Below are 26,035 nucleotides of genomic sequence, written 5' to 3' on the forward strand. Positions count from 1 at the left end.
GGCATCAAACTGTTCAGTAGACCCCTGGCGTTCATATTTAGAATGTTTTATGTTGATACGGTACAAAATGTGGGGGTAAATAATGGGGTAAAATGCAAGCTTTGTGACAATTTTCAGAAATGTCATAAAAACCGTTCTGTTTAGCATAGCTTTGTAGTTTGGTAGTTTGTAATAGAAAGATGTATTTACCCATTTTTGTTTTGCCAGAATGTGTACTTTCGGAAAATATATGGTTTTCTAGGGTCTCCTTACTGTTAGGTGGTCGTATGGCACATAATACACATACCGGGTGCAAAAACTGCATGAGCCGAAGCATCTTATGTGAAAATTCATATGCACTATTTTTACTTGGGTGCCCCTGTACCCCACATAGTTTGGTAAATCTATGCATATAGGGCATCAAACTGTTCAGTAGACCCCTGGCGTTCATATTTAGAATGTTTTATGTTGATACGGTACAAAATGTGGGGGTAAATAATGGGGGTAAAATGCAAGCTTTGTGACAATTTTCAGAAATGTCATAAAAACCGTTCTGTTTAGCATAGCTTTGTAGTTTGGTAGTTTGTAGTAGAAAGATGTATTTACCCATTTTTGTTTTGTCAGAATGTGTACTTTCGGAAAATATATGGTTTTCTAGGGTCTCCTTACTGTTAGGTGGTCGTATGGCACATAATACACATACCGGGTGCAAAAACTGCATGAACCGAAGCATCTTATGTGAAAATTCATATGCACTATTTTTACTTGGGTGCCCCTGTACCCCACATAGTTTGGTAAATCTATGCATATAGGGCATCAAACTATTCAGTAGACCCCTGGAGTTCATATTTAGAATGTTTTATGTTGATACGGTACAAAATGTGGGGGTACATAATGGGGTAAAATGCAAGCTTTGTGACAATTTTCAGAAATGTCATAAAAACCGTTCTGTTTAGCATAGCTTTGTAGTTTGGTAGTTTGTAGTAGAAAGATGTATTTACCCATTTTTGTTTTGTCAGAATGTGTACTTTCGGAAAATATATGGTTTTCTAGGGTCTCCTTACTGTTAGGTGGTCGTATGGCACATAATACACATACCGGGTGCAAAAACTGCATGAGCCGAAGCATCTTATGTGAAAATTCATATGCACTATTTTTACTTGGGTGCCCCTGTACCCCACATAGTTTGGTAAATCTATGCATATAGGGCATCAAACTGTTCAGTAGACCCCTGGCGTTCATATTTAGAATGTTTTATGTTGATACGGTACAAAATGTGGGGGTACATAATGGGGTAAAATGCAAGCTTTGTGACAATTTTCAGAAATGTCAAAAAAATCGTTCTGTTTAGCATAGCTTTGTAGTTTGGTAGTTTGCAGTAGAAAGATGTATTTACCCATTTTTGTTTTGTCAGATTGTGTACTTTCGGAAAATGTATAGTTTTCTAGGGTCTCCTTACTGTTAGGGGGTCTTATGCCGCATAATGCACATGCCGGTAGCTTATATTGCAGTGTATACACTTTGTATGCGCTAACTTCCTTTTGGGGTCTCTAAATGCCAGATACATCGGTGATCCTATGCACAATGGGCATCAAACTGTTCAGCGGACCCTTGGTTTTCCTATTTAGGGTGTGTTTTCTTGGTACCTAATGTTATGTGGGAGATATGGTGCTTGAAAGTGGAAGATTTGATGTGATTTTCAGGTATTTCACCAAAACTAGCAATTTTGGGAAAGCACTGCGACTCTGTAGTTTGGAGTAGAAAGACATGGGTACCAATTTTGAATTCGCCCGAATGTGTACTTTCCAAAAATATATGGTTTTGGGGGGTCAATGTATTTTTGTGTGTTTTTACCCCACAGAAAATGCAGTAATCGTGTTGAATTTTCAGTAGCTAAAGAGACCTCTGGGGCAATCTCTATGCACTGACGTCCTTATGGGGTCTCTAAATGCCAGATACAGTGCTGATCCTATGCACAATGGGCATCAAACTGTTCAGCGGACCCTTGGCTTTCATATTTAGGGTGTGTTTTCTTGGTACCTAATGTTATGTGGGAGATATGGTGCTGGAAAGTGGAAGATTTGATGTGATTTTCAGGTATTTCACCAAAACTAGCAATTTTGGGAAAGCACTGCGACTCTGTAGTTTGGAGTAGAAAGACATGGGTACCAATTTTGAATTCGCCCGAATGTGTACTTTCCAAAAATATATGGTTTTGGGGGGTCAATGTATTTTTGTGTGTTTTTACCCCACAGAAAATGCAGTAAACGTGTTGAATTTTCAGTAGCTAAAGAGACCTCTGGGGCAATCTCTATGCACTGACGTCCTTATGGGGTCTCTAAATGCCAGATACAGTGCTGATCCTATTCACAATGGGCATCAAACTGTTCAGCGGACCCTAGGCTTTCATATTTAGGGTGTGTTTTCTTGGTACCTAATGTTATGTGGGAGATAAGGTGCTTGAAAGTGGAAGATTTGATGTGTTTTTCAGGTATTTCACCAAAACTAGCAATTTTGGGAAAGCACTGCGACTCTGTAGTTTGGAGTAGAAAGACATGGGTACCAATTTTGAATTCGCCCGAATGTGTACTTTCCAAAAATATATGGTTTTGGGGGGTCAATGTATTTTTGTGTGTTTTTACCCCACAGAAAATGCAGTAAACGTGTTGAATTTTCAGTAGCTAAAGAGACCTCTGGGGCAATCTCTATGCACTGACGTCCTTATGGGGTCTCTAAATGCCAGATACAGTGCTGATCCTATGCACAATGGGCATCAAACTGTTCAGCGGACCCTTGGCTTTCATATTTAGGGTGTGTTTTCTTGGTACCTAATGTTATGTGGGAGATATGGTGCTTGAAAGTGGAAGATTTGATGTGATTTTCAGGTATTTCACCACAACTAGCAATTTTGGGAAAGCACTGCGACTCTGTAGTTTGGAGTAGAAAGACATGGGTACCAATTTTGAATTCGCCCGAATGTGTACTTTCCAAAAATATATGGTTTTGGGGGGTCAATGTATTTTTTTGTGTTTTTACCCCACAGAAAATGCAGTAGACGTGTTGAATTTTCAGTAGCTAAAGAGACCTCTGGGGCAATCTCTATGCACTGACGTCCTTATGGGGTCTCTAAATGCCAGATACAGTGCTGATCCTATGCACAATGGGCATCAAACTGTTCAGCGGACCCTTGGCTTTCATATTTAGGGTGTGTTTTCTTGGTACCTAATGTTATGTGGGAGATATGGTGCTTGAAAGTGGAAGATTTGATGTGATTTTCAGGTATTTCACCACAACTAGCAATTTTGGGAAAGCACTGCGACTCTGTAGTTTGGAGTAGAAAGACATGGGTACCAATTTTGAATTCGCCCGAATGTGTACTTTCCAAAAATATATGGTTTTGGGGGGTCAATGTATTTTTTTGTGTTTTTACCCCACAGAAAATGCAGTAGACGTGTTGAATTTTCAGTAGCTAAAGAGACCTCTGGGGCAATCTCTATGCACTGACGTCCTTATGGGGTCTCTAAATGCCAGATACAGTGCTGATCCTATGCACAATGGGCATCAAACTGTTCAGCGGACCCTAGGCTTTCATATTTCGGGTGTGTTTTCTTGGTAGCTAATGTTATGTGGGAGATAAGGTGCTTGAAAGTGGAAGATTTGATGTGTTTTTCAGGTATTTCACCAAAACTAGCAATTTTGGGAAAGCACTGCGACTCTGTAGTTTGGAGTAGAAAGACATGGGTACCAATTTTGAATTCGCCCGAATGTGTACTTTCCAAAAATATATGGTTTTGGGGGGTCAATGTATTTTTTTTGTGTTTTTACCCCACAGAAAATGCAGTAAACGTGTTGAATTTTCAGTAGCTAAAGAGACCTCTGGGGCAATCTCTATGCACTGACGTCCTTATGGGGTCTCTAAATGCCAGATACAGTGCTGATCCTATTCACAATGGGCATCAAACTGTTCAGCGGATCCTTGGCTTTCATATTTAGGGTGTGTTTTCATGGTACCTAATGTTATGTGGGAGATATGGTGCTTGAAACTGGAAGATTTGATGTGATTTTTAGGTATTTCATCAAAACTGCCAATTTTGGGAAAGCACTACGACTCTGTAGTTTGGAGTAGAAAGACATGGGTACCAATTTTGAATTCGCCCGAATGTGTACTTTCCAAAAATATATGGTTTTGGGGGGTCAATGTATTTTTTGGGTTTTTACCCCACAGAAAATGCAGTAAACGTATTGAATTTTCAGTAGCTAAAGAGATCTCCTGGGCAATTTGTATGCACTAACTTCCTTATGGGGTCTCTAAATGCCAGATACATTGGTGTTCCTATGCACAATGGGCATCAAACTGTTCAGCGGACCCTTGGCTTTCATATTTAGGGTGTGTTCTTTTGGTACCTAATGTTATGTGGGAGATAAGGTGCTTGAAAGTGGAAGATTTGATGTGATTTTAGGTATTTCATCAAAACTGGCAATTTTGGGAAAGAATTGCGACTCAGTAGTTTGGAGTAGAAAGACATGGGTACCAATTTTGAATTCGTCCGAATGTGTACTTTCCAAAAAATATATGATTTTGGGGGGTCAATGTATTTTTTTGTGTTTTTACCCCACAGAAAATGCAGTAAATGTGTTGAATTTTCAGTAGCTAAAGAGATCTCCTGGGCAATTTGTATGTACTAACTTCCTTTTGGGGTCTCTAAATTCCAGATACATCGGTGATCCTATGCACAATGGGCATCAAACTGTTCAGTGGACCCCTGGCTTTCATATTTAGGGTGTGTTTTCTTCGTACCTAATGTTATGTGGGAGATAAGGTGCTTGAAAATGGAAGATTTGAGGTGATTTTTTAGAATTTTCATAATTTTTTATAGAAAATGCTAAATTCAGTAAAGCATTGCCGTTTGGTACTTAGGAGTTGGAAGACATAGTTACCCATTTCGGATTCGTCAGAATGTGTAGTTTTCAAAAATGTATGGTTTCCTGGGGTAAACCTAATGTTCCAGGATTTTTGGCTTTGGAATGTAAAGTATGCCGTATTCTGCTGTAATGCTTTGAAAATTTAGTAATTTACTGCTGGGAGTTTTTGATCTATAGAAGTCAGAAATCTCAATAAAACTATACATATCAGGTATTGGCACGTTCGGGAGACATGAGGCTTTCCAAATCAGTTGAATTTTTGTCCATAAAATAAAATGTGTTTCTGGTAGAAATCCTTATATCATGAAAAATAGCATTTTTTCTTTTTTTTTTGTATTTCAAGCTCTAAATCTTGTTCCAGAAGTGGAAATACACAAAAACTCAGGTAGATTTGGAAAGCTCAGGTTCTCTTGAAAAAAACAATATATAGTTTGCCTACCTAAACTTAACCCTGCCCCCAGTAAAAGCCCCTACATTGAGAGAGCACAGAATGTTCACAAAACGTCTGGCACTGGGGGGAACTGAAATGACGAATTCGGCTGGCACTTAAAGGGTTAAGGTGTGTGCAGCCTTATGCACACATTGCTTTGACGTTTGGATCAGTTTTCTATCTTGGCCCTACCTTTTCCCACACCGCAACTGGGATACTCTCAATATTTTTGGCACACTCCAGCCATGCTTTCACGTGATTCTCCTATTGTACCACGTCCCATACAGGCCAGTGTTATACAAAGCTCGTGACTGCCCCATACCAACAGTGAAGCACAGTGCTGCTATCGCAATGCTAGTAATGGATTTCTGGATTAACAGGGAACACGTCACCTTTAAAAACTTGCAGCCAGTGGTGCATTGCAAATAGTGCCCGCTGGTTTTTAGGGAGCCCAGCCGTAGAGCAGGGGAAGCGCTGATGGGTTAGTGCCCAGGGTCAAAGCCGAAGTTAAGCAGAAACCCCTGCCGGCAGTCTGTAATATTCTTGCACACTTGATGAAAGGGCATTTAAAGGCAAATGTATGAAAAGTTAAGGCACACATTTTATGTTACAGTCAGTCCTGCAGATTGAACCTTTTTATCAATTTTACATGGGTCTCCTTTTTGGTGTTTCTACCCCTGTTGTAGGGTAGTTATAACTCTATAGGGGGGATTCACAAAAGTGTTGGAAAGTACACAGCTCTTAAAGTGTTGATTGCCAAATTGTAAAAATGTAGAAAAATGAATAAAAGGTATCTTATAGTTTTATGGATTTGTTGTAATGTCCCCAAATTTTAAAAAGTTTTATAAACATGGTACATGGTAGAGTGAATTATTTGCTATGTAAACAGTGTAATTTAGAAATAAAAAGTATACCATAAAAATAATGGCAGAATCCCGTTAACATACTTTTTCTCAAAATTACAACACTATAATTTTTTATGCTGAAAGGGAATAAAGCTGCCACAATAACTCGCCAGCATTTGGCATTCCAAACAGCCCGAGCCACTGTAGCGCAATGGGGGGCACAGGTAGAACTAAGAACTTCTGCTGGTAGGGGGGTTGCAATTTGTTTTCTATTTCATGTTGATAAAATCTATATATGAATATAGTCCAAAGTAGATGCCGCACTCACAGGACTTAATGTGATCAAAAAGTATTTATTGATGAAAACACGTCAAACTAACGTTTCGGCCATATCCACAGCCTTTCTCAAAGTTAACAGAAAAAGTTACAAACCCACTCTTAAACCCAGTTTTGCGCCAAAATGTAGTTCATGACGTCACTATGTGTCAAACCAATCACCAATCACCAGAAATTGGGTACATAAACAAACATATACCTATATTTATATACAAAATTCATGAATAAAACGTCAACATCACGTAACAAGTCAAAGATCAAGGAAGAAAGAAGCAGGTGAATGTAGAGAAATAATTATTCGGTGTAGAAGGCTGTCCCGTACTGTTGAACTATAACTCACACACTGTGGGCATTGGGTATGGTTAAGGATCAAGTTATAGTAAAATGGGAGTCGCAAGGGTAAATTCTATGTAGCTGATATCTTTAGCACAAGGAACTAATCTTAGGGCTGGAAGGAGTAAATAAATCGCTGAAAATACCGTACACTGTAAAGCGCGTTGGCATGGTTACCACATCGCGCTGTCTATCCCCTTCATGCGCCCACACTTGCGATCACTTCATACCAAGGGGTTCGTAGTAGGTAGTAGCTTCAGAGCGCTATGCACACAGGGGTTGGGGATCAGAAGGAAGTCTCCCCCGATCGGCACCGTACCTGAACTGTAGTTCTGAGCCGGGTTACCATGGTGACCGCCCCACTCGCCGTCAGTCCGTTCATTAACTAACTCGTGTTCAGTAAGGATATCCATAATAAGTCCACTCGCCCGGGTGTAGTAAGGTTCACGATCTTACCACTCTGTTGTAAGTGGAAATTCTGTATTTATAATCGTATACTCCATTGCAGGAGATTACCTTCTTAAGTGGGGAACACTCATAGGATAGGGGGTCGCAGTGGATCAAAGTTTACTGCCGTGACACACATGAAACCCCCAGATCAGAGTTACGTTCCCCGTGCTTAGGCTATTGAAACCCAGGTGGACTATATCTATTTTATGTGGAGCGCTTCTGTCACTCAACCACGGCATTCACAAATGAGGTGGTGCTTACAAGGCTGAAGGAGGGGAATGAACCCTGCAATTAATAGCGCTACTAAAATGGGGTTATAAGCCAAGTTTTACTACGTCTGTTGTTTCAACAAATAAAGCAAAAAGTATAAAAACATTTTTATAAAAAATAAATAAAGATATAGATTGAAAAATAATGCTTCCAGTGGTGTGTTTTTTTGAAGTATCAACACAGGTTCCCAGCCGTAGGAAGATATGTGAGAGAAGCAGACTTAGATAGAAAGATATGAGAGACAAGCAAACTTAAATAGAAATAGAGTTAAGTCAAGACAAGAAAGAGTAATACACCATCAACTGTGTATCAAAGAATGCAAAGTCAGGCAAAAGTTCCTGACTGACCTGCAGGTATAGAAATGTATCAAAAGACATAAACTAGATACAAACTTCTTACTTTGTAGCATAGTTGTACATATTGTTTCAAGGCTGCTGAATACAATTTCAAAAGGCCTATAGTACATATTACAGCTAGTGAGACCGAGTCATGATTAATAGTTACGTATATGGAGTCATAATGTCAAGGTACACACAGCACTGTTCCAGAGAGGTGTGGACTGGATATACTGAGGTAATAATCAACCTAGAGGTAAAATGCAGAGTAGGACACCAGTTCATTCAGACCATGGGGGCTAATGGTGTTGAGTCGGTGCATCCATTGGAGTTCCCTCTGTAGGAGAAGTTTGTCACGATCCCCTCCACGAATTAAGGGTGGAACATGGTCAATCACCATGCATCTTAAGCTGGCCAGGGTGTGTTTCTGTACAAGAAAATGGGCTGCCACCGGTGTGCTTGCTTCTCCAGATACTAAAGCTGCTCGTATTGCCGATCGATGGTTGGCCATACGGTCTCTAAATGTTGTCACCGTTTTCCCTATGTACTGTACATAAGGCCACATGGACATTTAATAAAGTAAATTATGTACTTTGAAGTACAAGTTAGTCGATGCTGTATTCCTATCTGTTGACCAGTATGTGGGTGACTAAACGTAGATCCTGAGATCAAGGCATTACAAGTCGTGCAACTAGGGCACTTGAAGCAGCCCTCACGAGTAGAGGAAAGCCAGGTATTCGGGGTGGTGGATTGATAGCAATGGCCAGGATCAGTTTTGACTAGCATGTCCCTCAGGCTGCGCCCCCTCCTATACGCTATGCGAGGTGGATGTCTGAAAATGGGGGGTAGGCTGCGGTTCTTTTCAAGAACGGACCAATGATAGAAAATCGCTTCAGTGAGGGGTTTTTTGTCCGGAGCAAATGTTGTCAAGAAAGTGAGTCTCTCCTCTGTTGTCCTCAATGTCCCAACCCCTGTTCCAAGTACCGAAGCTTGAGTAAGGGGTGTTACCTTGTTCCTTGCTGTCTTTAATACCCTTGGGTTGTAGCCCCTTTGGGTGAATCGTGTCTCCAATTCATCCAGTTGATATTGTAGTTTAAGTGGGTCTGAATTATTCCTCATCATACGTACCATCTGTGAATACGGGATACTTTGTAGAATATGTGGTGGGTGACAGGATGAAGAATGTAGCAGTGTGTTCCAGTCAGTGTCCTTCCTGTATGTTGTGGTTGTGAGTGCAGACCCCATAATACTCAATTCCAAATCCAGAAATGAGATGGTGGTTGGATCAAAATGTGCTGTAAAGCGTATAGTTGTGGAAAGAGAATTCAGGTCATCAATCATAGACCAAAATTGGGTGGCTGTGCCCGTCCACAACAGGAGCAAATCATCGATAAAGCGAAACATTCTATGTATGTATTTCCCGTAGATAGGTAAGATAAATGTTCATATTGGGACATAAAAAGATTGGCGAAGGATGGTGCCACATTCGAACCCATACTGGTGCCACTGATCTGTAGATAATATGAATGTTCAAATTTGAAGTAGTTCCGTGTTAGACAGTGTGTTAATAGTTCAATAAGGAATTCTGTGGGCGGTCTGCTGTTATCAAGGTGAGTCGCAGGGTGATTCTTGATGTTAGCTATGCTTTCATTGGTGGGTATCACTGTATAAAGTGACGAGACATCCATTGTCCACAAACTGACCATTAGAAGAGTGTCAGTAATGAAGATAATAGTAATACTGTTGGGAATCCATCAGGATCCATCAGAATTCTATGACATTTGATCCTGTAAATTCTTTAGTCTATCTGGACAATTTCAATTTGAAATAAGTAGTACAGATATGGGATCCCTTAACCGGAAATAAACAGAGTGGATCCCTCCACTTAATTATTTTGAAGTTACCACCTAAAATTCAGTTCATTGGGTCTTAATACTAATAATCTATGTTGCATACTGCAAGCTGCGGTGGTTTCCTTGCAGCCATGCAGAACAGCTTTGAATGAATTAGCCATTGGTGCTATAGGTTGAGGAGTTTACAGGCCTTCGATTTCAAAGGGCTAGATTTGAAAAATGGACACACAAAATGCAAAATATAGATTTTTTTAAAAAAAAAGCATCTTTTAATAAATATACATTTAATGAATGTTCAGTTTAATAGTTTGATTTATAAAGTGAAGACTTTAAATAAATGTTCTGTTTCAGAAATCTGTTCCGGTACCAGTGCACGGCACCTAGAGCCCCGATGAAGTACATACTGGTGACGGGAGGGATCATCGCTGGAGTGGGCAAAGGGATCATTGCAAGTAGCGTCGGTACCATCCTGAAGCCCTGCGCCTGCGAGTGACTGCTAATAAGATCGACCCCTGTATTAATATCGATGCTGAACTTTCCCTCCCTATGAGCATGGTATTGTTTAATATTTTACTGTATTTCTGTCCATTAACCTCACCAACAGAAATAATTGTGTCTTTCCCATTTGGAACTCTTTCTGGCGGCCATATTTATTGAATTTGCACTACACAGCTATAGTGAGTTGTAGTTTAACTACACCCTTAGCTTCCTTCAGGTCTCGTCCTAAGCGAAGGCCCATCCTAAGAAAGAGAGTTGCATGTAACACATGCTCTTATATCACTACTAGCCTGGTTTTAACCCTTTCATAGCCAAACAAGTGTTACAGTGTCTTGCAGCAGGCACAGTGGTGTCCTTCTCCAGAGAAATATACAAAGGTTGGGCATAGTGAGCAGTAGTGTGTGTGTGTGTGTGTGTGTGTGTGTGAGACAAACTGGCAGATTTCTCAGAGCTGAAAATAATTTTATAAATGTACTTGTTAATAATATATCGGCCCCTAAGTGATTTGCCCAACACTTTGGAGTTAATGCAAGAATCAAACCCAGTACTTCCAGACCACAAGGCCTAATGCAAACTTTCTCAAAGTATCAATTATTATATTATGGTAAAAGTAAATGTTACAGTGAACTTCACCTTTAATCACTGCTTACCTTACCATGCAAACAGTAGATACCTCAGCTACAAAACAACTGACTGCTGTTGGAATTCTTCCTTCCTGTTTGTAAACACCCACCCATCACATGTGCAGAGGTCAGCAAAGATGCATTTCAGTAAGGGATCTGCAATGCTGTACAGCAGTGCTGTCCAACTTCTGTTGTACCGAGGGCCGGAATTTTTCCGACCTACGTGGTGGAGGGCCGATAATGGAAGCCAGTTTTGACCACTCCCCTTTTTGAAACCGCACCCACTTGAAACCACACCCATGTTATCACATGACCATACCCATATTAATGGTTGTAGTACAGCAAAAACCTTCCATACTCTGCCTGCCCTACCCTGCCTGTGTGCCATACTCTGCCTGCCCTACCCTGCCTTTGTGTGTGCCATACTCTGCCTTCCCTACCCTGCCTGTGTGTGCCATACTCTGCCTGCCCTACCCTGCCTGCGTGCCATACTTTCACTGTGTGTGCCATTCTTGGCTGGTTTGTGCCATACTTGGCCTGTGTGTGCCATACTCTGCCTGCCCTACCCTGCCTGTGTGTGCCATACTTTCACTGTGTGTGCCATTCTTGGCTGGTTTGTGCCAAACTTGGCCTGTGTGTGCCATACTCTGCCTGCCCTACTCTACCTGTGTGTGCCATACTCTGCCTTCCCTACCCTGCCTGTGTGTGCCATACTCTGCTTGCCCTACCCTGCCTTTGTGTGTGCCATACTCTGCCTGTATGGCACACACAGGCAGCCTACAGTGACACAATGCTGGCACTACTCCTACAGTCTGCACAATAACTATATATTTAAAAACTTTTTAATTGCAGTACCACCTCAGTATATGTTCTTTTTGTAGTGTGCAGGGATTATTTGTGGGTTTCTACTGCTCCTGAGGTGTGAACAGGGGAACAATGGGGGTGATTACAGCCTGAGCCTGAGGTGTGAACACTGCAGGGGGTGAACAATGCAGAGATTAAAAGGTGTGAACAACACAGGGGATTACATATTTAAACAATACAGCCTGATTACAGCCTGAATCTGAGGTGAGAACAATGCAGGGGGGGCAGTTAATCACAGTACTGATACCATTTAAAGCTTACACAAGAGTAAGCCATCAAAGCAGCCAGACAGGTGGGGGGCCACACAGAGGGGGGTCGCGGGCCGCCAGTTGGACAGCACTGCTGTACAGTATCAAACATACCAAAACTAATCGATACAAGAGTTAAAGAGGGTCCTGCTTAATAGAACTTACAATCACTTTAATATAATGCAGCCTGGGAAGATATCGGGCCATTGCTTGGATAAAGTTGCACAGTGCTGCCCAAGAAAATAATAACAGCAAAAGATTCAGTGAAAATAAAACCACATTTTAATGGCTCAAAGATTTTTTCAAAACATAATACAAAACAAATTCAAATATATACTATACCAAACAGTGACAAGGTGCATCCTAGTGCCTCTCCTAACGCGTTTCGCACAAAGTGCTTCATCAGAGGAGGAGTATAGTATATATTTGAATTTGTTTTGTATTATGTTTTGAAAAATCTTTGAGCTATTAAAATGTGGTTTTATTTTCACTGAATCTTTTGCTGTTATTTGTATACTGGTTCAGTGAAAATATAAAATGTGATTTCCTTTCCTAATTTATATTGTTCCAAGAAAATAATAGCATTGCCTCTTTGTGTTCCCTCTGTAATAAACTGATATTGCTCCTTATGTTACATAGTTACATAGGGTTAAAAAAAGACCAGAGTCCATCAAGTTCAACCCATCCAAGTAAACCCAGCACACACAACCCACACCTACCAATCTATACACTCACATACATAAACTATATATACAACCACTAATACTAACTGTAGATATTAGTATCACAATAGCCTTGGATATTCTGCTTGATCAAGAACTCATCCAGGCCCCTCTTATAGGCATTAACAGAATCTGCCATTACCACATCTCTAGGAAGGGCATTCCCCAACCTCACTGCCCTCACCGTGAAAAACCACCTACGCTGCTTCAAATGGAAGCTCCGCTCCTCTAATCTAAAGGGGTGGCCTCTGGTGCGTTGATTGTTTTTATGGGAAAAAAGAACAGCCCCTATCTGCCTATAATCCCCTCTAATGTACTTGTACAGAGTAATCATGTCCCCTCACAAGCGCCTCTTTTCCAGAGAAAACAACCCCAACCCTGACAGTCTAACCTCATAGTTTAAATCTTCCATCCCCTTAACCATCCCCTTAACCAGTTTAGTTCCTTCTTAAGGACTGGAGCCCAAAACTGCACCGTATACTGAAGGTGAGGCCTTACCAAGGACCTATAAAGGGGAAAAATTATGTTCTCATCCCTTGAGTCAATGCCCTTTTTTATACAAGACAGCACTTTATTTGCTTTAGTAGCCACAGAATGACACTGCCTGGAATTAGACAACTTGTTATCTACAAAAACCCCTAGATCCTTCTCCATTAAGGAAACACCCAACACACTACCATTCAGTAGATAGTTCGCATTTATATTATTTCTACCAAAGTGCATAATTTTGCACTTATCAACATTGAACCTCATTTTCCAGTTTGCTGCCCAGTTTTGCAATTTTTTTCCAAATCGCTCTGCAAAGCGGCAGCATCCTGCATGGAACTTATAGTTTTGCACAATTTAGTGTCATTAGCACAAATAGAAACAGTACTGTCTATGTCCCCCTCCAGGTTATTAATAAACAAGTTAAGTTATGTAACTTCCTTGTATCTCTTCTTTCTAGATATGATAATGTAAGGAAGCCTGGCCGAATGCATCTCCCCTATCTGCTCCGGGATATTTGCTCGTGGATTCAGACTTGCAGAAGAAGAAGCAATGTAACTTGTGCATCTGGGCTCGGGGGTCCCGGAACAAGATCAAGAGGAAAGAAAGCCTCCCCTCAGATCCCTCCCACAGGTCTGCTATCCCTTGCATTATTACCTTCCCAGACTTTGCACAAATGCACATTGCATTTGTTATTATAAAGGGTTTTGTTGTCCCTTTAGTGGTGGCTGAACTCAAGCCCTCATTAGCTCACTTATATAGCGGAGCTGCAGTACAGTAACTAATGGTGTGCCACGGGATGGGTGTTTATAGGTTCATACATAGGTCTGGTGTAGTCCTTACAGTTACAGAGTTCTCTGTATTTATTATAAATGTGCAGAAGCCCAAAACCATTTGTGTTGCTTCCCTGACACTGAGTGCTATCTGGTCCCAACTGACTCACTTCTTATTCCTAAACACAGGAGATTGGCTAAAGCTTTTGGTTTTTATTTGGGACACTGGAAGCATCATTGTGGCTCTTGGGAACCTTTCAAAGTCACACTAGTTTTAGACCTACCCAGAGCATTAGTAATATTAGTCTATTCAGTTACATTTTCACTTGTATCTAGAAACATCTCCACACATTTGCATGTAGCCCTTATACAGGTATGGGATCCCTTATCGGGAATCTCGATATCCAGAAAGCTCCGAATTACGGAAAGCCTTTCTCCCATAGACTCCATTTTAATCAAATAATTCAGATTTTTAAAATTGATTTCCTTTATCTCTGTAATAATAAAACAGTACCTGTATTTGATCCCAGCTAAGATATAATTAATCCTTATTGGGGGCAAAGCAATCCTATTGGGTTTAATTAATGTTTTATTGATTTCTTAGTAGACTTAAGGTATGACGATCCAAATGACAGAAAGACCCCTTATCCGGAATACCCTTGGTCCCGAGCATTCTGGATAACAGGTCCTATACCTGTAATGCTATTTTAAGCATAGTATTAATTAGCACTCCTACGAGAGTCTGCTTATAACTCCTTGAGCTTGGTACCCAGAGTCTTTATCCTGTGTTCATTTCTTGTGTAGCACTTGGCTTTGGTTTGCTGTGTCAGCCCAATGCTGATTCCCTATAAACGTATTCATGTCTGGATGTTTCAGCAGCAGGTTTCATAAAAGATGCCCCTTTCCTCAGATTCTGTACCAGGGATGGGCATTGATCATCAGCATTGCAACTACATAAGAAGCATGTTTACATGTAAGCAGGCCTGGTGGTTGACTTTAAGGTCCGTGAAAGACGAGGAGATTAGTCGCCCACGACAAATCTCCCTTGTCACGGGCGACTAATCTCCCTGAAATGCCATCCCACCAGCTAGAATGTAAATCACCGGTGGGATGGCAAAATTTGCCTTGAGAGGAAACTTTGGCGATTTCGGTGCCGCGTATGCCATCCCACCACAGCGACTAATCTCCCTGTCTGCCACAGCCCTAAAGGGAACTTCTAAACACTGTTTCCCCCACCAGAGCTATGAGCTAATAGAGCCTGCATGCTTATTGGGGGAAACTCTGCACTCACCCATTATCAATATATAGGACATTAATACATTCTGTGCATTAAGCTACTAAGAAATGCCCTTCCCTTTAAACAAAACAGGGATTGTTTGTCCATACTTTGCAATATACTTCAAGCTGGCCAACTACGTAGTTGGGGAGGGCATTTCTTAGTAGCTTAATGCACAGAATGTCTTAATGTCCTATATATATTGATAATGGGTGAGTGCAGAGGACCTCTTGTTGTTGTCTATATGTATGTAAATTTAGTGGTTGAGCACAACTTTCCCCTGTTTTGCTGTTGGGGGAAACTGTCTTTTCATTTATTTATTTTTTTTAATGCCCCAATGCGAAAGCTTGACCACCCACAAACTAAGGATCAAAAGTGGTATAAATTACCAAAATAATTCCAATTCAGGAATGATTTTTATAGGAAACTATACATATTTAAAAAACATGAATTTCCCAACCTCACGGAACTGATATCCATATAGGCAAGTATATCAGCTCTTAACTGGGTTGAGTAAATTTTAAGGCAAAAAGAATACTGGCAAATTTGAATCACTGGATTCCTGCAGGGCCCAGAAACTACTAAATGTTTTTATGGGAAACTGTTATGTTATGAGTGCACAAACCCTCAGTACATCATGCTTTCCTATTGGCATTGGCACTGGTTATTGAAGAGTAGCACAAATTTCCTCATTCAATGAATAAAGGGGTGGGGGAGCGGAGCCAGATACTACTCAAGGCTGCTAAGACCTGGTGGGTCAGTGGCTTATGGGCACAGAAATTCTGATACCTGCACTGATTGGTAGTTGCTTGTGGCCTACCCCCTGAAAGCACAGCAGCATTTAGTGGCGCAGGATGGCAGTATCTGTTTAATGCACGCTGCTTCCACAAAAACAAGCTGTATGGTAGGCCCTTATTATAGTTACTTTTAGGTTCTAGCCATTACAGCACACTTTATTATATATAGATTGCTGGGAGACAAGGAGGGCTACCAGAACTGTTTAATGGACCTATGTGTGCCCACCCCTCTAGTAAACCTGATCAGATTTAACTGATGTCTCATTATCTCCATGTTGGAATAGTAAATAAGGCAACAACCATCTCAGTAGTGCAATGTACAAGCTGTATTAGTTGGGGAGGTTCTTGTTAATCGCACTCATTGTATCCAGGGAACATTTTAAAATAGGATTGAATTTGTTATTTTTTTTATTATTTATATATATATATATATTCAGTCCACAGATTTTCAGCACACCAAACCCATGGCGTAAATTACCTGGGTTCTACCTCCATGTATTCAATTATCCAGAAACCCAAAAAGTCAGGTGCACACCAGGGTATTCTTTTAAAATTAAAACATTACTTTTATTTATTCATACCGATAAAACAGGCCAACATTTCGGTCTCCTTCTAAGACCTTTATTAGACCATATACACGTGTATATGGTCTTGATAAAGGTCTTAGAAGGAGACTGAAATGTACCCTGGTGTGTACTTGACTTTTTGGATTTATATATATACAGTATATATATATATAAATAGAAATGGATAACGAAGAAGCCGCTCTCACAGGACTTATGTGTAAAATAAGTCCTGTGAAAGCGGCTTCTTCGTTATCCATTTCTGTTCCTGCTTTGATGGCTGCACCCAGGCATTTTTGTGCGCTTTATACGTGAATGCCAGTGGTTCCTATTTTTGATATATATATATATGATCTTTAGTATTGAATTATAGTGGGGGATCACAAGTCTTAGGGTTTAGTTAATGAACACTACACACAAGGCATTTTCTTGCACATATTTAGGTATTTACACTGGGGAGTGAATATTTTGCTTTTGGATCTCTGTGTCTGTGACTGTGCAGAGGCAGAAATGTTCAGCTTGCAGCACAAGTCTATTTGGGGATTCTGGGAGCCCAAATGGAAAGCAATAAATCTTACAATAATTTTAAAAAGTTATGTCATCGGTGCTTTTACAACAGTTTCCCTTTGGTTTCTCCTACAAATACAGGAGCATGGGATATATCTGGGCTTGGTGTGACTACAGTTATTATGGATCTTATAGGGATGTATCTGTATCACAATAAAAGCTTTTCTGGCACAAACCCAACTGTTTATTACTAAACCTATGCCTGGCTGCTGCAGCTGTGACACATGGTTTTGGGGTAACATTGATGTAAACAGTGTCTTCAACCAATCAGGTGCATTGTCCCGCCCCCAAGCCTGCTTTAGCCTCAGGAGATTGGCTGCCTCCAGTCAGATGCTTAGCATTATCTCTAGTGATTGCAGCTTGTTACCTGCTCTCTCTGTAAGTACATTTTTCAGCTAAATATTACAGCTTTATGGTTATCATTTATGAATAGGGAGGAATTGCACATGTTGTAGCTTTATTTATTTAGCAGCAGGCAGAGATTTCTGCACATTCCCTGTGCCACTGACAGTGCTAAAGAGCCAGGATGGCAGTTAATGGCAGTTGGGCAGCAGCTTCATGGATGGAAATATTAAAACATATCAACACAAATGTGTAGGGATCTGTCAAAATCACTTTGATTAGTTGTGTCTGTTTGTCTATCCTTTTGAAGTGGCAGTTGCCAGATTCTATACTCATTTAGGGGGGTGTCTAGCCAACTGCCAAACTCTGTTGGATGATGATGGGAGTTGTAGTTTAGTAACAGCTACAGGGCAACAGGTGCTGCTGATAATGTGTATTTTCTCACACACCTACACTCAGGGGCATATTTATTATAGCGTTTATCCAATATCACTGGTGATATCAGCAATTGAATTTGAACGGTCACCTACAATTTAGAAAACAACAGCAAAGATGTGACTGGTTGTCTATTTGGGGATTCTGGGAGCTGCAAATCCGCTGCAGGGCCACAGGTTGGAGCCCAAATGGAAACCAATAAACCTTACAATCTTTTTAAAAGTTATGTAATTGGTACTTTTACACCATATCAACAGTTTCTCCTTTGGCTTCTCCTACCTACAAATACAGGAACATGGGATATATCTGGGCTTGGTGTGACTACAGTTATTATGGATCATATAGGGATGTATCTGTATCACAATAAAAGCTTTTCTGGCACAAACCCAACTGTTTATTACTAAACCTATGCCTGGCTGCTGCAGCTTTGACCCCTGGTTTTGGGGTAACACAGATGTAAACAGTGTCTTAAACCAATCGGGTACATTGTCCCGCCCAATGGTAGTTGGGCAGCAGCTTTATGAATAGAAATATTACAATATAGCAACACAACTGTGCAGGGATCTGCCAGTATCACTTTGATCTGTTTTTTGTCTGTGTGTTTGTCACTTTGTAGCGGGGCCATAGTTGCTGCTAATGTGTATTTTCTCATACACCTGCACTAAGCCAAGTCCTTTTCTGGACCCCACACAATAGAGATGGTTGGAGCAGCCTCAGCAGATCCCAGTGGGCTTCAGCCAAGAACAATTCCCATCAGCCCTTTCTTATTTTCTGCATAACTCACAACATATAGCAGTATTTATAGCTAATATTTGAATGTGAGCTGTGGATATTAGGTTCCCCCACTGGGCCCTTGGAGGCCTATTCCGATACTGGCTAAACACACACTAGTATGTGATAGGTCAAGCATTTAGGAGAGTATAAAGAGACATTATGGTCATGCCCTGTCCGTGTTCTGCAGCTTTTATTTCCCCTCCATATTAGCTGTGAAAGATACCAATCTTTCTTCTCTATTACAGGAGAAAAAGTGATGGGTTGCAAGAAGAGTAAAGTCGAGGTAAGCTGCTCACGTTTCCTTTTGTCCTTTTACCTGGGATAAAGAATATGGTGGCACTGGCATGGGAGGGTGTGAGAGTTCAGGGCAAAATGGATGGAGGGCCAGGATCAAACACCTGGGCCCATGGAGCTCTACTTACATATATGAGACAGATAATTACACACACACTTTGTACTGATACACCAAATCCTACGCAATTGGCACTTTCATCCTTAATTAATGGCCACAAAATAAATGTTTTCATACCCTGGATTTTTTGCAGTATAATGGCAGAATATTTTTTACCACAATTAATATATGAAAAACAATCATCTTAACTGGTGGGGGAGTGTATTATAATTTTAACTTATTTTTTTTCCTTTCACAGAACTCGATTCTTTCTATTGAGCATGAAAATGCTTTTGTGGAGATCGTAGAGATCACCGATGTGCGTGACTCTCTGGTGGAGTTTACTGCCACCTTAGAGCTGCCCGACCACCTGGCACAGCCATCGTTCATAGGTAAGTGTGATTGATACTAAAAAGCACATTTTAATTAGAGTTGCACATCTGGGAAACCAATTTCAGTTCTGATAAGGACCCCACTGCCAGATAATAATGACATCTGTTGTGTTTTTATTCTTGTAGAATCTCTACTTCCTGCTGGGTATGAAGAGGACCCTGGCTCTTCCCACAACATCGGAGGGGCCATTCCTCTTCATGAGCCTGAGGGCTCGGAGCCAGCAGAGACTATCCCCAGGGATACAGCCAGCCCCACCAATTTCAACTGGCTTTCATTCGTAAGTACATTGTATGGGTGTGAAATATATACAAACACACACATGTAATTGTTGGATTCTTACTATGCTTTACCTCTGTAGGATGCCAAGGTGGAGGTCCCTGGGGTAGTTATTACTTCAGAGGCCCTGGTGAAGATTTGCGTGAAAGCAAATAAATATGTACCACCATATGAACCACCAGCGATGCCATTTTTATTGGGTAAGTTGGATGATACACTGACTTCTTAAAATTTATTAATTTAATTAATTAATTAATTTATGGTTAATAATATTATTCATAGTGCATTTATGTGAATTGTATGGACATTTATGTTTCATTCCAATAGGATACTTATATATTTAAATAGGAGAGTATTTATACTTTTTATAAAGTTTAGGTCTAATATTGTAATATTATAATAAACTGTGTATCATCATGTTGAGACTATATTGTTCCATTTCTGCTTCCGTTTCAGAAGCTCCTGATTGTGATGCTGGCACGTCCAATAACAGCGGACACATTGTTCCCAATCAGGAGCAACAGTCTGAGCCAAAGGAAGATAATTCCACCTCTTCCAGTCTTCCATCAGAAGTAAGTAGATTCTACAGATATTATTCTTTATTCTTTGCTTCAGGGTTCTCATTCATTCTCAGTGCTGCACATATGAAATTCATGCAATGTTTATTCTGCGCATAATACTCATTTGTCCTTTGTTTGCAGCTCAACATCTCTGAATTTGGCTCAGATATTGCCAATAAAATACAGGGCGCAGAAGGACCATCTACCAGGTATCTGATTTGGGGCATATTCTCTTGTTTTGGTTTAGAATTGTAACTTGCTTATATATCAAAATATTAATATTGCCTAATTTGCACTGTTTGTAAAGCTTAATTCTATTATAGTTCCCTTCTCATTAGAGGGTAAGAACAGTAACTGGCCAATACCCTCTTGTGATTGGATGCTACAAAAAGTCACCAAATAAACTGTATATTAGATTATTCTTGTCTGTAAACATGAACAAAACATATATTACATTTTCTTTATTTTATTTTTCAGCCCTGTTGAGCCCGGATCTCCCTCACTTGATCAATTCAACCTGGGTCAAGTGTTGGGAGAAGGAGGATTCGGGAAGGTGAGCGACTCATTGCACAATTAGGTTTTAGTTACTACTGATTTACCCAGAGTGATTAAACTTTCTGTCTTCTGACTCCAGGTATTCCTAGCCGAGCACAAGAACACCGAAGTGCTATATGCCATCAAGGCCCTAAAAAAAGAACACGTTTTGGAAAAGGGCAATTTGGACAGGTCAGTGATAGGGGAGAGATTAATATTGGCCATATCTGTGTCATCTTTTCTTGTTATATTCAGCTTTATATGTAGGACAGTTTTCTCTTTTTATACTTAGTATCTGTTTTTCCTCACATTCCTTTAAATCATTTGCATTTGGTTATTATCTGCTGTATTGCCCTGTGTCTGTTCATAAAGATGTGGTGATAATGGGATGATTTTCCCCACAGTGTCTTCCATGAGAAGGAAATCCTCCAGAGGGTAAGTTCTGCTAACCATCCGTTCCTGGTGTCATTACATGGAACCTTCCAGACGGCGTCCCACCTGTTCTACGTCATGGAATATCTACCTGGAGGTGACATGTTTGACTTTATAAGATCAGTGGAACTTGAAGAACCTGACGTCATGTAAGTAGAATGGGAATCACCTTAATTCTCGCACAAATCAGCTTATATATATAAAAAATTAAAGTAACTGAATTTTATATTTTCTCTATTCAGGTTTTACACCGCATGCGTTGTCCTTGGCCTGGAGGCATTACATCAGCTTGGCATTGTCCATAGGTAAGCATTAATAACACTAAAATCATCTTTATTTCCAGATGGAGCTGGTAACACTACTAAGAACACTGCTAATCTATCTTGTAGCACTGTAATAATTTGTTTGATGTTATTATAAGGATTATATATGTATAACTACTAAACTATTGACTTGGTTTTAATTCAGAGATCTAAAGCTGGAGAATTTGCTGTTGGACCGGGATGGCTACCTTAAGATCGTAGACTTCGGCCTCAGCAAAGACAGTAAGTGTTGCTTATAATTCTGGAGCATACATGGGATAAGATCAGATTATTAGGTATTATTATATTTAGATATAGTGTTATACGTAAGTGGCATAAACAGATCTGAGTGGGTGTGTAGTTTGGAAGCAAGCAGTTGAGGAAAGTCCCTCATTACTTTACATTAGGGCCCCAGGTTGCAGTTTCCTCACAGTGTTTCTTGTGTTTAAGGATTTGGATACAGCGACCGCACGAACACCGTGTGCGGAACAAGAACATACATGGCCCCGGAGATCTATCTGAAACTTGGATACGGCATGGCCGCTGACTGGTGGGCCCTAGGAATTACCATTTATGTTATGCTCCTGTATGAGGTAAGCACAATTCCTATATTATCAACTTACATTGGGGAATCATTGCTATTGGCATTTTATAATGTGACTCATTATAATCTCCATATTTACAAGCATAACTACCTATACTCTCAGAAATTATATATCATGAATATTACTATGTTTGGCTTCCCTTTATCATTTATATAAGAAATACCCCCATGGTGCTGTACTAAGAAATGGTATCTGTATGACCAGCTGCACATGAGAGATGTAGTTCAGTACAGAGCCTGCACTAAGTTGGTATTGCAACAAATCTTTTAGTTGTTTCACTAAAGGAATAATTATTCACTTTCTCAGTTACCATTCAACAACAAGGATCCAGTTGAGCAAATGAAAAGCATCCTCTATGATGACATCATATTCCCGGAAGACCTATCAGAGGATGCCTGTACTCTAATACAAGAAGTAAGTTGGAAAATTGCTTGTATTTCCTGGGTGGATACTTTCCCAGAAGAATAATAAAATAGACATAAGAATTAAAAACATTAATGAGTTAATAACAATGTTTGATTTCTTTTTGTAGCTGTTAGAGAAAGATCCTGAATTTCGCCTCGGTTCGGGTGACGCCGGGGCTGAAATGATTAAAGAGCACCCCTTCTTTAAAGTAAGTTTCTATTCCATTTATTTTGATTTACAGACAGAAAAGCACTAATGAATATTGATAAATTCTTCATGTTTAATGTAATTTCAGCTTTATTTTTCCGTAGCCTCGTAATGCATTATAATTTCTTTTTCCAGTTATTCTAGTTTTTAGACCAGATACTCATTGTGAAATATCACCTGTCTTTTAGGATATGGACTGGGACCATCTGTTACAGCGAAGAATTACAGCTCCATATGTACTGGGCAACGAAGACCTGGAGAGCCAAGAGAACCCTGGATGCCAAGCTCCAGCACTGCCACCAACTGCTGCAAGGATTCCATCAGAGCTGCAAGAGGCATTCAGAGGATTCTGAAAGAACATCAGTTACCGCTGAAGGAACATCTGATAAGTAGACGGAATAGATGGGGAGGGTGGAGGGCCAGTCCATATCCATATAAGAAGTCCATTCATATAAAGTGATGCTCAGGTGTCCCACCTCAGTAATCTCTGACTGATTAGGCTAATATAGGAATAGTCTTCTCACACTTTGTATAATATTCTAAAACCTCACCTGTATAACAGGCAAGTAAGATCTAGTGGCAAGGTGAGAAACAGTGTATTTAGTTAGTTAGGGATTTTCTTTGCCTAAAATGTTCCTTAGGTTATGGATAGCACTGGGTTGTAGCCAATTGAGGTATTAGGTAACACACAGGGCCCCTAAAAATTTGTGGTGTGTGATGATCATGATAATTCATCTTGCCTACTGATGATTTCATCTCTCCTTCTGATGCCACAAAGTTATTTTTTCACTAATGCCTCATAAGCTGCCATTGTTATCTGTATTTCTAGGAAACATTTTAGATTTTACTAGTTTTTTGTAAAGTGATTTTTGCTCGATTTTTTGTTTGCAGTTGTAAAAAGAAAGCAATGGTTTGCTGGTAGATTGGGCCAGTTTGCATTTTAATACTATATGATATTTGTAGCCTTTTTATTTATTATGAATAGTAATTAGTACTGTGCTGAAGGCATAGCTGAGATGCTTGGAGAGAAACAGGGAACTTGATTGAACTGACAAAGTACTGAGGCTACCTTTATTTCTGGGCAGTAAATATTTTGTTTTTAGCCGCCGAGCGCCACAGCTGCAAAAAGAATGTCTACACGAACATCGAGCACGATTAGACTTGGCGTCACCTCTTTAGCAAATGCCACAAGCTTTGTAGTTGGCATCTCAAATACTCACCTTTCAGAGCAGTGAAGTACAGATGAAACTAAAGGGTCGAAAGATGCTCCACTAAACAGATACACGTAAGTAAAATATATTTGGGGCTAAATTGGGCATTTTCTTCTCCAGTTATTGCAGTTTTGGGGAGAAATTTAAATTTGTTTGTTTTTTTCATTTCAGGCCAAAGCACAGAGAACTGTGTCCACAATTCTGCATGGCATGGCATCTCCAAATAGCTGCAGGTGTGCACTTTCAAGGAATATATAGTTTGTGGGGGTATTTTACAAGTAAGGGGGATGTTTAGACTGAAAATCTGCTAGGAGTGCACCTAGAGCACAGCCCCAAATTTGGCTATTGCCCCAGTTTTAGGGTGTTTGGTGGGTGTGAGTTTAGGTGCATCCATGCACGTGTGGAATCATTTTGTTCAGAAGAAGCGGCAGATTGATATTTAACAGGTTTCTTTTTAGTTTAATATATCTGTAAATTCAGTATATAAGTAGTTAAGTTAAATTTATTGGCACAGTTAACCAATGGAGGTTAGTAATGTAATTGTGATACTAAATATGGGGCTCTCACTGTCGGGGAGCAGTGAGCATTTCTAATTTGTTAGATTTAGTCTTTGCACACTATTTCACCCTGCCCTGTAGCAGCAACTGGTTAATTTGCTTTATTAAAAATATAAAATATATCATTAAATCACCTACAATGTCAATTTAATTATTAGGCTCCTTATACCAGCACTTTAGTTGCCCTTTAGATTTAAATCCTTCTTTGATTCTGTTTCTTAGATGTGAGACACAGATGTGAGACAGAGAGTTGCAACAGTCAAAAGAAATCTTATTCCGTGATGAAGATCATAGATTGTATAATGAATATTGTACCAAACACTCATCGGAGTCTGTGTAAAGAAAGAAGCCTGTACCCCACTTGCAAACCGCCACCCACGCCACCATTTCATACATAACTTGTTTGTTCTGCTCACTTTATGTATATTATAATACAAATAAAAAATCTTGCTTTTCAAGAATATCATCTGTGTATTGATTAAAGATTTTGGATGGAGATATTGGCATCGGTCATTGACCAATGGGAGGTCAGAGAGAAGCAATCAGGGAATGATGTGCCATGTTTGCCTATTGCTATGGATTTGTGGCTTAGCGCCTGCATATGGGTTGCTCATAAATGTGATTTTATTAATAATGTTCATCTCCCAATAACGGCAACACAGAGGGGCCAAAGTATTGGCACAGACTGACACAGAGGGGAGAGGCCAAGATGCTACTCTGCAGCTCAGAGTCCAGTAGAAGTGCAGTGGGTGAAGGTGGAAGTCAAAAAAAAGGAAAAAGAAATGAATTTCCCAAAAAGATTAACCCCTGCCCTGATATATTAGTTGAGTGATTTTAATATTGAGCCCAGGGCATAGAGCATAGAGATATGGGTATCACTTGCTTCTCACTGTATATAATGTACCTGGGATATGGGAATCCCCTGCTTCTCATTGTATATAATGTACCTGGGATATGGGAATCCCCTGCTTCTCATTGTATATAATGTACTTGGGATATGGGAATCCCCTGCTTCTCATTGTATATAATGTACCTGGGATATGGGAATCCCCTGCTTCTCACTGTATATAATGTACCTGGGATATGGGAATCCCCTGCTTCTCATTGTATATAATGTACCTGGGATATGGGAATCCCCTGCTTCTCATTGTATATAATGTACTTGGGATATGGGAATCCACTGTGTCTCACTGTATATAATGTACTTGGGACAGTGGTGGGCAAACCTATTAGTCAGCTGAGCCAAATATCAACAAAATAGCGATTGAAACTCTTTTTGAGAACCAAATTTTTTAAACTTGAAATATAAAATGCTCAGGACCTAGGGTTTTCCGGATAAGGGGTCTTTCCGTAATTCCAATCTCCTACCTTAAATCTAATGAAAAAAAAATGTTTAAACAGTAATTAAACCCAATAGGACTGTTCTGCCCCCCAATAAGG

At 40.1% G+C, this 26,035-nt stretch overlaps 1 protein-coding gene and 1 long non-coding RNA gene across 2 annotated transcripts; both read left to right on the forward strand.

Annotated features, from left to right (window-relative positions):
- The first annotated feature begins 19,379 nt into the window (after positions 1 to 19,379).
- On the forward strand, positions 19,380 to 21,515 carry LOC116408768. Its single transcript, XR_004221216.1, has 2 exons — positions 19,380 to 20,895; positions 20,977 to 21,515. It is a non-coding gene; the product is annotated as an uncharacterized LOC116408768 (long non-coding RNA).
- A 17-nt stretch (positions 21,516 to 21,532) lies between these two features.
- Positions 21,533 to 25,054, forward strand: LOC108645756 (serine/threonine-protein kinase N2). The gene is made up of 8 exons (XM_031896616.1): positions 21,533 to 21,613; positions 21,777 to 21,853; positions 22,061 to 22,203; positions 22,522 to 22,629; positions 22,748 to 22,828; positions 23,016 to 24,112; positions 24,210 to 24,271; positions 24,818 to 25,054. Exons 3-6 carry the CDS (start codon positions 22,111 to 22,113, stop codon positions 23,178 to 23,180), a joined length of 447 nt encoding a protein of 148 aa, XP_031752476.1. The 5' UTR covers positions 21,533 to 21,613; positions 21,777 to 21,853; positions 22,061 to 22,110; the 3' UTR covers positions 23,181 to 24,112; positions 24,210 to 24,271; positions 24,818 to 25,054.
- Positions 25,055 to 26,035: the final 981 nt, after the last annotated feature.

Source organism: Xenopus tropicalis, chromosome 2 (genome assembly GCF_000004195.4).
Source record: "Xenopus tropicalis strain Nigerian chromosome 2, UCB_Xtro_10.0, whole genome shotgun sequence".
NCBI lineage: Eukaryota > Metazoa > Chordata > Amphibia > Anura > Pipidae > Xenopus > Xenopus tropicalis.

Bases quoted from the DNA above. Each gene is read 5' to 3' on its own strand.
- LOC108645756 (XM_031896616.1), top strand. From the start codon at position 22,111: ATGGCCCCGGAGATCTATCTGAAACTTGGATACGGCATGGCCGCTGAC. The intron at 22,204-22,521 runs GTAAGCACAATT...TCACTTTCTCAG, and splicing joins ATGTTATGCTCCTGTATGAG to TTACCATTCAACAACAAGGA. The intron at 22,630-22,747 runs GTAAGTTGGAAA...TTCTTTTTGTAG, and splicing joins CCTGTACTCTAATACAAGAA to CTGTTAGAGAAAGATCCTGA.